This window comes from Bos indicus x Bos taurus, chromosome 19 (genome assembly GCF_003369695.1).
Source record: "Bos indicus x Bos taurus breed Angus x Brahman F1 hybrid chromosome 19, Bos_hybrid_MaternalHap_v2.0, whole genome shotgun sequence".
NCBI classification, from domain to species: domain Eukaryota; kingdom Metazoa; phylum Chordata; class Mammalia; order Artiodactyla; family Bovidae; genus Bos; species Bos indicus x Bos taurus.
The window spans coordinates 28,403,490-28,415,100 of record NC_040094.1 but is presented as its reverse complement, the minus strand read 5'-3'; the positions used below and the strand labels follow the sequence as shown (position 1 = coordinate 28,415,100).

Below are 11,611 nucleotides of genomic sequence, written 5' to 3'. Positions count from 1 at the left end.
GGGGCCACAGCTCATCTGCCTCCTCCCTGCGGGCAGAGAGAGCAGAGTAAGGTCCAGAGGGGCTTCTGGGACCACTGTTCCCTCAACCTGGCTTAAAGTCCCTGAGGGAATCCCCAGGCTTACCCTGAGGATCCCAGACAGCTATGAAGCCACCAGCTCCCTGGCCTCGAAATCACACTTTTTCTTCCTTTCTGGAGAATGCCAAACACTACCCAGGATACCCAGAACCACTTCTTGTAGAGATCTTTAACTTTGCCATCTCTCCTCACAAGCCAGGCCCTTGGTAAACCAGAGCACTTGAAACTCGAAATTTCCTTGCCTCACTCCTATAGACAGGTCACCTTGAGCCTCTTTCTGACCAGTGTCCTGCACCCCCCTACACTCCACATTTCTCTAGAGTGTGTCCTTAGCTCTTTTTGTTTCTGCTCTACTCCTTCACAAAGCAGAGCCTTCCTTGCTCTGCCAATCCCTTTGTGTCCTGATAGGTTCAGTTCAGTTCAGTCACTCAGTTGTGTCCGACTCTTTGCAACCCTGATAGGTTACTGGTCTGAGAATTAACCCTGGGTTTTCAGGCCAGTTCTACTAAGCTATGTGACTTCCAATGAGTCCCTGACCTCTCTGGTCCTACTTGCTCACTTCCTTCCCTCTGGCTATATTCCCTCCTGACAATCTAGCCAGCAGATATTCATTGACTGATGCCTTACTGTGTGCCCAGGATTGTTCTATGTTGTGGGGACCAGTGGCAGACTTGGCCCTGCCCCCACACTCAAAGAGCCCAAGTCCTGTTCCGCTAAGTTTTAGAATAATTTTAAAAACTTACCTCCTTGATTTCAGGAACACAGGGGCCCCAAATCTATAACACTCAGTAGAAGTTGTACAATGAGGAAAATGTAAAGCCATAAATGTTTTCTTTATTTAGAAAAAGAAAAAGGAAGCTAGCATGCAGCCTAAAAATTAAAGATATAACTTATTGAAAGAGAAAGCCAAGTTGGTTGAAAGAATAAATTCAAAAGCAGGACTCAAGCGGGGGCGGGGGGGAAAGATACACTTTAAACAAAGAGAAAAACTCAAGAGTTTGCGAAAAAAAGGAACAGTAAGAGCAAATTAATCCAATGTTTAAATAAACTATTCCAGACCATAGGAAAAGTGGAATCTCCAATTCATGTAAATTTTTTGTGATTTCATTAATATTAAAACTTAATCAAGATACTAAAAAATTAAAAGCAAACTAATTTATAGAGATGCAAAATATCTAAATAGTATCAAAAAATATATATTGATGAATCAAAAGAATATTAACATTATAACCAAGTAGGGTTTATTCCAGGAGCATAAAATTGGTTTAATAGAGAGTCTGTCAACATAATTCATTGTATTAATAAATTAAGGAATAAAAATATGATCATATCAACAGATGCTGAAAGGAATTTGATTAAATTTCAGCAGCCATTCCTTTAAAAAAGAAAAGAGTAATGGAGGAACTTTCTGGTGGTCCAGTGGTTAAAACTCTGTGCTTCCACTGCAGGGGGTTTGGGTTTGATCCCTGGTCAGGGAACTAAGACCCCACATCACTTGGCCAAAAAAAAATAGTAATGGAATACTGGTATTATCCTAATGGTTAAACCCTAAGGTCATTCCAATTTAAATTAGAACTATACAAAAAGACTTCCCTGGCAGTGTTAAGACTTACTTTCACTGCAAGAATGCCCACTAACATCAGTTTTAGAGCACTCAACAGGATTTTTAGAGATGAAGAAAACAAAACATTGTTTAAAAAATAAATATTTTTGCTTTTTGGATCATATGCTTATGTACCTAAAAACTAACCTCTTAGTTAATAATAGATGATGGAATTAAGCTAATTTAATAAGGTAGATGGATAGTAGATGGCAATAAAATAATTAGGGATAAGTTTCACAAGAATCACACAAAAAAATGAAAGAATGGCACAGACTCAATTTGGAGAAAATTATAAAACCTTATCTAAGGACATAAACCAAGCTCCAAACAAAAGGAAATGATAACCTGTTCTTACATGGGAAAACTTACTATCTGATAAAAAAGATGAGTTCTCCTGAAATAAAGATACAATGCAATTACAATCAGAATCTCAACAAGTCTTGATGGCTTTTGTTTTTGAGAATTGGATATATTTGTCATAAATTTATAGAGAAGAATAAGTGCCCCCAAATAACCAAAAAGGAATGGGCAGAGGGCTTGCTTGCCTTGCTAGGTATCAGAAAACAGACTATAAAATCAACTGGCATCAGATCAATATGGCTTGGTATAAGGAGTGATAGACAAGCCAGCAATGAATCCAGAAGAAGAACTCAGTATGTAGTAAAATGTATTACACAGCCAAAGTTGGCATTTCAGTTCAATGTGTTTAGTTGCTCAGTTGTGTCTGACTCTGCAAACCCATGGACTGTAGCCCACCAGGCTCCTCTGTCCATGGGGATTCTCCCGGCAAGAATACTGGATTGGGTTGCCATGCCCTCCTCCAACCCACTCCAGGGGATCTTCCCAACCCAGGAATCAAACCCAGGTCTCTTTCATTGCAGGCAGATTCTTTACCATCTGAGCTACCAGGGAAGCCCAAGAATACTGGAGTGGGTAGCCCATCCCTTCTCCAGATCTTCCTGACCTGGAGGATCAATGGGAGGAAGTAAATTAAGAATTTTTTTTTAATGAAGCTGATACCCTAATAAAATAATACGAGACTCTTCATTTGTACCACACAAAAAGAAATCAAAATAGACCAAGTGTGGGAATTTCTTGGCAGTCCAGAGGTTAGGACTCCAAGCTTCCACTGCAGGAAGCCAGGGTTTAATCTCTGGTCATAGAAGATCCCTCAAGCTGAGAAGTGAAGCCAAAAATAAATAAGTAAATAAATTAAATTTTTAGTTGTATTGTTTTTTAAAAAATAGGCAAAGGAATTAAGGCATATGTAAAAATTAAAATGAAATAAAATCCTGCCCAAAATATTTTTACAAAATATGAATATAGCCTTCTGGAAATTCCCTGGCAGTCCAGTGGTGAAGACTCCATGCTTTCACTGCTGAGGGGTAGGTTCTATCCCTGCTCCCTAGTCTGGGAACTAAGATCCCACAAGTCACGCAGTGTGGCCAAAAAAAAAAAAAGAAACCACTTTTTAACAGTAAAGAAGCCACCACAAACTCAAGAGACAAACAATTGATTGGGGGAAATCTACAATGCAGAAAACAGTTTATATCTACAACTGTCAAGAAGCTTTAAGAAATTAACAAGAACAACCCAATAGAAAAAAATATTATGCAACCATTTAAAAAAATGAATTAGAGCTCTACCAGGCCAGGTGAAATTGAATGAACAAGTGTAATGCACAAAATTGTCTATAATATCTAATATAATATGTATGGGCTTCTGTGGTGGCTCAGATGGTAAAGCATCTGCCTGCAATGCAGGTAGACCCGGGTTCGATCCCTGGGTCAGGAAGATCCCCTGGAAAAGGGGATGGCTACCCACTCCAGTACCCACTCCAGAGGAGTCTGGCGGGCTATAGTCCATGGGATCACAAAGAGTTTAACACAATTGAGTGACTAACACGCACACACACATTTTATGTATAATGTGCATTATATGACTAAAACCCAGCAATCCATGTGTGTGTACATTGCACTCAAGATAAAACTATATATATGTGTATACACAAGTAATAAAGCTATTTTTTCAAGGCAAACATCCAGGCCAACTCATTGCAAACAAAAACAAACCCCAAGAAAATAAAAATTAGCTATAAACCCATCCCAAAATACCACAATAAAATATTGTTGTACAGACTCATCCATCCTTTTTCTATGCTTGTGTGCTTTTTTTATACACAAAATTGGGATCCTATGGTTCATTCTATTTTGAGATCTGTTTCTTCCAGTCAATTGTCCTCATCTGTCTCTGGGCATTTGCTGATGCTAGCCTCTCCCCCAAAGCCACCCCATCCTTTAAGCCTCTAAGAAACCTTCCTTATGAACCCCCCCACCGACCCCCCAGAGAGTGGTTGACCACTCTGAATTTTGTCCTCACCAGCTTTCTCTCCTTCCTGGAAATACGTTTAGGTCTACCTGGTTTGAGAGTTTCTCGAGTGCTCCTCCCCTCTCCTGTTATACTGGGGAGCTCCTTGGGGGCAGGAACTCTGCCTCTTTCATAAGTGTATCTTCACGTTGCCTAGAATGCACATAGTAGGCACTTTATAAGTATAGCTGTAGAAAAAGACATAGGCTTCTTGCCTGTCTTGTATTGAGTGATTGATCTCAAGACAGTATGGGTGATGGAGCAATCTAGGAGGTAGATTCTTGGACACTGGACACAAGAGATCAAAGCAGGGAAGTGGTCCTCCCAAGGGCTGGGTATCCCTCAGATCACCCAAATCCACCCCTCACCCCCTTCCCAGGTCTCCTCCAAAAGCTCAGAAAGGAACAACCTGCACGCAGGGCTCCATGTATGATATATATATATTTTTATATATATATATATAATTGCTCTCATTTTATTGTACTTTATCCTCTTTTTACAGTAGATCAGACACAGGCATTAAATAACTGCAGAGAGAGACCACTTGGGTGAGGGGAGTGCAGGAAAACAATGGGATCCAAAGGGAAGAGCCTCAGATCCAGTCAGAGAAAAACAGGGAAGGGTCCACCCATGGGTGGGGTGTGGAAGCTGCAGCATCAAAAAAGAACAGGGAAATTACAGGTGGGGAAGTGAAGGGCGTGGGAGAAGAAAGAGTTAAAATGCCTCTATAACTCAAGAACACAGAAGGTCCCTCATTTAACATTCTATGGGCACTATGGGGTTGTTTAAGAAGGCAAAGGGGTCTGAAGGAGATGGAGCCAAGAAATTCAGAGTCTTAAAAGGAGGAGGTATCTGCAATTTTCAGGCTGGCATGCGGAAGAAAGGGGAGGAGTTAGTTTGTGATTAGTTGATAACTTGCTAAGAGAAGCCACAGAGAGGATGGGGGTGGGGGAGCAGATCTGGGCGGAGGGGAAGGAGATGGAATAGTCCCATAACCAGCTGACGTTTCCAAGGTGGCCACTGGGGACCCAGCCAAAGTGGCTGCCCCTCCCCCAGGGCGCCTGGGAAGTAGAACTTGCAGGATATTCTGGGAAAGGGAACAGAGGGGAGGGAGCCATCGGCAAAAACAAAGTGCATATTCAGCCTAGGTCAACCCCGCCCCTCTGAGGCGTGATAGGAGACCAGGAAGAGAATTTTCAAGAATCAACAGGGATTTTTCTTTCAGACCTTCATTCCCAGCTCACGTATTCAACGTGGAGTGAGAAACCAGCTGTGCCAGGAAAGAAGGAAAAGGCCACAGAGCCATCATGTCTTCAGTTACAAGTGGTCCCGCTTTCAGTGGAGGGAATGGGGATAGAGAAGTGGGGAAAGACTGACCAAGGAGTCACACAAGTCAAAAGCCACTGAGACAGCGACTGTGGTAGACAAGGCAGAAGGTGTGGGAGACAGGGGAGGGGACAGCGGCTGAGCTGGCATGGGAGGATAGAGGGTCACACTGGTGACCACTCTGTAGCCTACAGAGATATTAAATCATTAAGCGGTGCACCTGGAACTAACAGCAGTGTTGTAAGTTAATTATACTTCAGTTATTTTAAAAAACAGAATGGAGTGCCACATTCTGTCTGGAGATAAGCATGAAGAGATTGCCGTCTGTGTGTGGGTGGGTGAAAAGAAAAGAAAGTGAAAGTCACTCAGTCGTGTCCGACTCTTTGTGACCCCCATGGACTATACAGTCCAAGGAATTCTCCAGGCCAGAATACTGGAGTGGGTAGCTTTTCTTTTCTCCAGGGGATCTTCCCAACCTAGGAATCAAACCTGGGTCTCCTGCATTGCAGACGGATTCTTTATCAACTGAGCTATGAGGGAAGACCAAGGTGGGCGGGTGGGCATTTTCTATAGTTCTGGAGGGCTGGAACAGGAGGGCAGGATGGGTGGGGAACTGTGAGGACACCTCACTCACAGCTACACCAGGACTAGAAAGACTCCGAACTCTATGACCATCTTGGGGGTTCCATCTCCCTGTCTCTGACAGAGCTCAGGCAGGAAGAAGATGGTGGAAAGTGTGTGCAACCAGAGAATCACGACAGATGTCAGGCCGGGTTCAGAAGGAAAGGAAAAGGGCGCGAGGCTCAGACAAGCCATAGCTCTGTTATAAAAAATACCTTTGGGGTGGGTGAGGGAGGGATCAGGCGGGGTCAGGGGTATTCCAGAAGCATCCGTAGGAAAGAGTTGGGGGCGGGAGGAAGGGGGCCTCAGGTTTTGTTGATGCGGAGTTTGAAGGCCACACGCCCCGCGAACTTGTCGCGCTCATCGTCAGTGGCAATGTTGGCAGCATTGATGCGGCACTCCACGTTCACCTCCACGTTGGGGGTCACATTCAGGAACTTGACGGCCACCAGGGGCTGTGTGTAGTTCACCTGGGCCAGAGGAGGAGAGCGAGGCTCCAGGCCTGAGGCAGCTGGGCCTCCAACCCCGCACCCTGCTCCCCTGGAGGAGCCAGCACCCGGCCTCCCGCAGGACTTACGTGAAACTTCTTGCCATAGTAGGGAAAGTACATGAGGTCGATATTGCCGTTTGCAGGGAACATAACGAAGTTGCCGAGATTCTCGGCATCTTCATCTCGCTGTGGGGGACGCAGGAGAGTGGAGGAGAGCATGTTAGGGATGGCGGGAACTCAGCTGACTTCCCTTTGTTCCTCCTTCATCCCGATTGTGCTCTCTCAAATCTGTATCCCTTGAGCTGTGGAGTCTGGTATATTTGCGCTTGCACAGGAGGGGGTATCCTGTCTCCACCATCAGACTGGGAAGTCCTCCAGGGTGCTAAGGAGCCCGAAGCCTTCTACTGCCCTCCCACCCCAAATTCTTACCCCATCCTCAGGAATCGGTTTCTGGAGCGGAGCCAAGAGAGAACAGATCAATGAGTAAGAGCTCAGTAGGAAGCAAGGAGGGGGATGAAGCAAGAGGAGCAGGAAGCTTCTAGAGGGACAGAGGTGGGGGAAGCAGGGCTCCAAGGACAACTTAGTGGTGGCAGGTGGTGCTCACAGACCAGCAGCTACCAGATACCTAAAAAGAACTGAGGGCAGAAGAGACATGAGACTGAGCGCAGAAGACATGGTCAGGGAATAGAGAAGATGGGAGGATCATGGAGAGAAGCCAGAGGCAGGGGCTCGGGTGGAGTCAGGGAGAGGGTGTCTATCCATATAAAAGAGCAGACTTCTGCATCCTAGACAGAAGCATGAGGGGTGGCAGTGCCTTGGAGTTTGAGCCATATTGAAGCCCATGCTTACCCCCTTGTCCCTAGAGTTATGGGGCCTCTGGGAGTAAAGAAGATAGGGAGAGATGAGTGAATGACATGGAAACCATAAAGACAAACAGATGGGGCAAACAGATGGACAAGGCCCGACAAACTCACCTTCCCCACGCAGGTAACATTCATGCTCTGGTTTGCTCCTGCATAGAAGTTGATGACCTGGAGTGAGGAGAGACAGTGGTGAGGGTTAGGAAAAGAAGTTGTCAAAAACAGAAATATCCAGCCCCCCAGCCATGATCTCAGCCTCCAGCAGTCACATCTCTCTTGTTCTCTCAGCCACTCAAACATCTAAAAGTCTCCCGAAGCCCAAGAGCCCCAGTAAAAGAAAGCAACTGCCAGCAGATGGTAGCTCCCTCCTCCATTCTCCCTGGGGACTAAGGATATGAGTACCCGGTTCATCTTGATGAAGACACAGGGCTGTCCAGTGCTGTAACCATAGTGGGTGGGGTCCCCAATGCCAGAGCAGTCACCCAGCTGGGTCCGGTTGAACTGGCAAGCACGTTTTGGGTAGTTTAGAACTCCGTTATCTGGTTGTTCGTAATAGCGACCAGGGCGGCAGACATCATTCTTCTGGGCTTGGATGGAGTCATTGTAAGCTAAGGAGGTGGGCGAGAGAGAGTCACCGACCTCATGTTCTGCTCCCAGGGTACCCAACCCCCTGCCCGAAGTCCTGCATAGCCATCGAGCCCGTACTCACGCTCCAAGAACTTATTGAGTTTCTGAACATGCTGGTCCCAGCTTTCAGTGTCACTGACATTGACAATGACATCGAGGTTCTCAGTCTTAGGGCGAATCATCAAGCCTAGTCAGCAGAGGCAAGAATGAGGGGGTATATGTAGGACAAAGGACCATACAAAGAGGGAAGAAGATGGACATGGGGAACACCAGGGTGAGGGATGACGGGAAGATCTGAGATCGCCTTCCAGGGAGGGAGATCTCCTGTGACCCTCTGCCACCTCTCTAGATCACATAGCTCTCAGCTGTGGGGAATGTGAAGGCGGCCTTTAAGAAGAACTGCCCAGCACGTGGTGACTGGCTCATCAGAACCAAACCTCTAAGAGCTGACAGTTCTCAACCTGCGAGTTCCTTTGGGAGGCTTAGGGGCATCAGAGTAGTGAGCCTGGCTGGTGGGGGAGTCTCATCACTCACCTGGTGTAGCCAATCGGTCCTGGTACTTGGGGGTGTGGTCGGAGACCGTCTGCAGCATCACCCACATGGTGAGGGTGAACATGGCGGTGAGGAAGCCATAGAAGACGAGGTAGAAGAGGAGGATAAAGGCTAAAGAGGAGAAAATAGGGTCAACAGGTTCCAGGTCTCCATCCACGACCTGTCCATGTGCCCCTCCCCCACTCAGAGGTTCTGCTCAGGAAAGGATCCCAGAGCCCCAGGGAGCCTTCCCCTGGGAGCAAAAGGAGACAAGCTGGAAAAAGGCAGTGTGTCTGGCTTCCAGCCATGGCTCCCAGCCCCTTCTGGTCCTACAGCACAGTGAAGCCCAATTTTGTGGAGGACACAAGAAACCTAAACTCTTGTTGCTTGGACAACCCCTTGAATAGGCCACAGTCATTTTGCCACAAATTATATTCTCAACTTGTCAACCTTCATGGCCCTGAAAAGGCATACCATCTGTTACTGCTATATGGGTACTCATGTTTGAAGTTGTCCAGCACGATGACTTTTCAAGCTGGCACTGGCCCCAATTCACCACCAAACTCTCAAACCATCTCTCAGGGTGTGGACCCTCACACTCAAACAGCAAAATCTTCTCTCTCTCTGAGCCCTACAAGAGCTGAACCTTGAGTGGGTCTCCGGCCAAAGCTACAAAGTCTCTCAGAGACAGCTGTCCAGGGCCTTCAACAGTCACCCCACCCCCAGCTCACACTCAGCACTCAGGGCAAAGGCAGGTGTAAAGGAAGACTTTCCACAGCCTTCCAGGCAGAGAGCCTGGTGGACTCTTGGTGGATGTGACAAGTCACTGTCACTCCTCAGCCTAGTGTGAGTACCTGCTGTTTCCATTCCCCCAGATCTCGAGTCCTTCCATCTCAGAAGACACTTCCCCAAGCCTCCCCAGATTTTCCCAAGGACTCAAGGACCCTTCCAGTCCCACGGACTGGACTTCCCATTTCCTGCATAAGGACTGCATCAGACCCACTTCAAGGGCCCCTTGGTGGGGTGGGCTAATGGGAACAGCATTCAGTCAGCGTGGATGAACTGTAAATTGTGCCACACAATGTCTCCTGTGCTTCAACTTCCCAGCTTGAAAATCCCTTTTGGAAGAAATCACCCTTCACTGGCATCTATGCCCAGCACCGGACCCTCAACCAGACACAAGTCCCTCCACATCTCCTGAATATGTGGTCCCACACACCACCTCCAAGGTATGGGTGGGGAAGGTGCCTGGCCATCCAAGGCCTGAGACACAGGGCCCAGATGATGTACACATCTCACCACCAGTGACCACTCCCTCCGCTTGTGACATCTGAGCCCAACACCCAGCCCCGAACACCTCCCAGTGGCACCCTGGCCCCACAGCCCCCCACCCACGAAGCAGTCACAGAAGGCTCCAAAACACGAGGCAGTGGGATCCAGACAACTTCCGCTGTGAAGAACCCTCTCCAACACACACCCCACCTCTCCAAGACCCGCCCCCTCATGAATGTTCCCAGGGTCCAAGGGGTGGGCACGAGCTAAAAATAGACGGGCCTGGCCAGCTAGTGAGAATCAGAGGGAGGGAAGGGGCGCTCTTCTGGAGAAGGGGGGCGACCGTGTGGAGATGACCGGCCCCCGACAGGGAGCGCAAGCGCCGCGGCGAGCACACGCGCGCAGAGCCCGCGACCCCCCGCGCGAGGGGGCTCTGCGGGGGGCGGGAAGGCGGCAGTGACCTACTTTCTCCGCCTCCGCAGCGGCCAGCCAGGGAGATTAGACCGGCGACTCGGCCCCCTCCCAGCCCGGAGCCCGGCAGGGGGGCCGGACGCCGGGAACCCGGGAACAGAGCTGGGGCTGCGCCGGCGGGACCTCGTCCTCCCCGGGCGTCGCCAGGCGGATCCCCCCGCCTCCCGCCCCTCGCACGGCCGGCCCCGCATACCCCAGCTGGTCCCTGTGCGGCCCATGAACTGGTGCGTCCTCGGGTTCCACACGAACTCCTTCCACTCCTCAACCACCTGCCCGCAGCTCTTCTTCTCTTTCTGAATGACCATCTTGACGGCGGGGGGCAAGTCCCGCGCGGGGCGGGGGACTATGGAGAAGCCGGGGTGCGGCGCGCTGAAGCCCCCCTCACGCACCGGAACGCGCGGGGAGCAAAGGCAGCTGGGCCAAGGGAGACCCCCCCCCCTCAGATATGCAGCCGCTGTCAATTCCGGGGCGCAAGGCCACACGCTGCGGGGTGCTGGCGGCGCGGCGTAAGATGAACAGATCCTAGGCACCCCCACTGCAATGAAAAGGGGGGTTGTCCGAGCAGGGGAGGATAAAAAGGCGAAGGAGTGCGAACGCAGCTTCACCCCCTAGACCTCTCAGAAGCAAAACGAAAAGGGATGCAAAAATAGACGGCTGCAAAACCCGAGCGGAGCACGGAAAAATCGGGGTGCCAAGAGGCAGGGAGAGGTGGGGGAGGGGGCCGCCCCGAAATCCGAGATGCAAAGAGGCTGTGGAGAGGAGTCGGGTGACTGTTCAAGGCTCTTCTGACGAGTGGAGACCGCCACACCAAAGGTGGCTCGGCCACGGAGGTGGGGTGGGGACGCGCAGTTGTGGGGACAGGCAGGGATAGGGGTCCCCCGGGCGGAGGCTCCGCTCTTCAGCAGTGCGGGGCTAGCGACAGCGCGCGGTCTTTATACTCGGTGGCTCCGAGGGTGCCCGCCCCCTTCCCCGCCCCCAGAAGCCCCACCTCCTCTCTCTGGCCTGGGCGACCTCATGCATATGCAAATTTGGAGAGGGCTTGGGCCCGCCCCCTGATGCCTCCTCAGGACCAAGACTCTCCCCTACTCCCACCGCAGGTACTGGACGGGATCTGGGTGGGTGGAGAGTATAGAAAGGGTGTCGGGGCAAAATGGAAAGATAACCCCAGAGAGACACAGCAGACAGAGAGAAAAGCAGATATATGCTGAGATAGGGGCCCCAGGCAGAGAGTTAGAAAGAAACTAAGATCCTGGAGACAGGGCAGAATGTGAGACCAACAGAGAAGGAGCCAGAGATCAAGAAAAATAGATCGAAGAGACTAGCCAGGATACTACACTAGCAGGGCTGGAGGTTAGAACATGCCACC

At 49.4% G+C, this 11,611-nt stretch overlaps 1 protein-coding gene across 1 annotated transcript; it reads right to left on the bottom strand.

Moving 5' to 3' along the window:
* Positions 1–4,469: 4,469 nt before the first annotated feature.
* ATP1B2 (ATPase Na+/K+ transporting subunit beta 2) lies at positions 4,470–11,160 on the bottom strand. The gene is made up of 7 exons (XM_027519384.1): positions 10,439–11,160; positions 8,506–8,634; positions 8,054–8,158; positions 7,747–7,952; positions 7,459–7,515; positions 6,572–6,670; positions 4,470–6,464 (listed from the first exon to the last, which is right to left on the bottom strand). The coding sequence occupies exons 1-7, from the start codon at positions 10,548–10,550 to the stop codon at positions 6,300–6,302; spliced, it is 873 nt and encodes a 290-aa protein (XP_027375185.1). The 5' UTR covers positions 10,551–11,160; the 3' UTR covers positions 4,470–6,299.
* Positions 11,161–11,611: the final 451 nt, after the last annotated feature.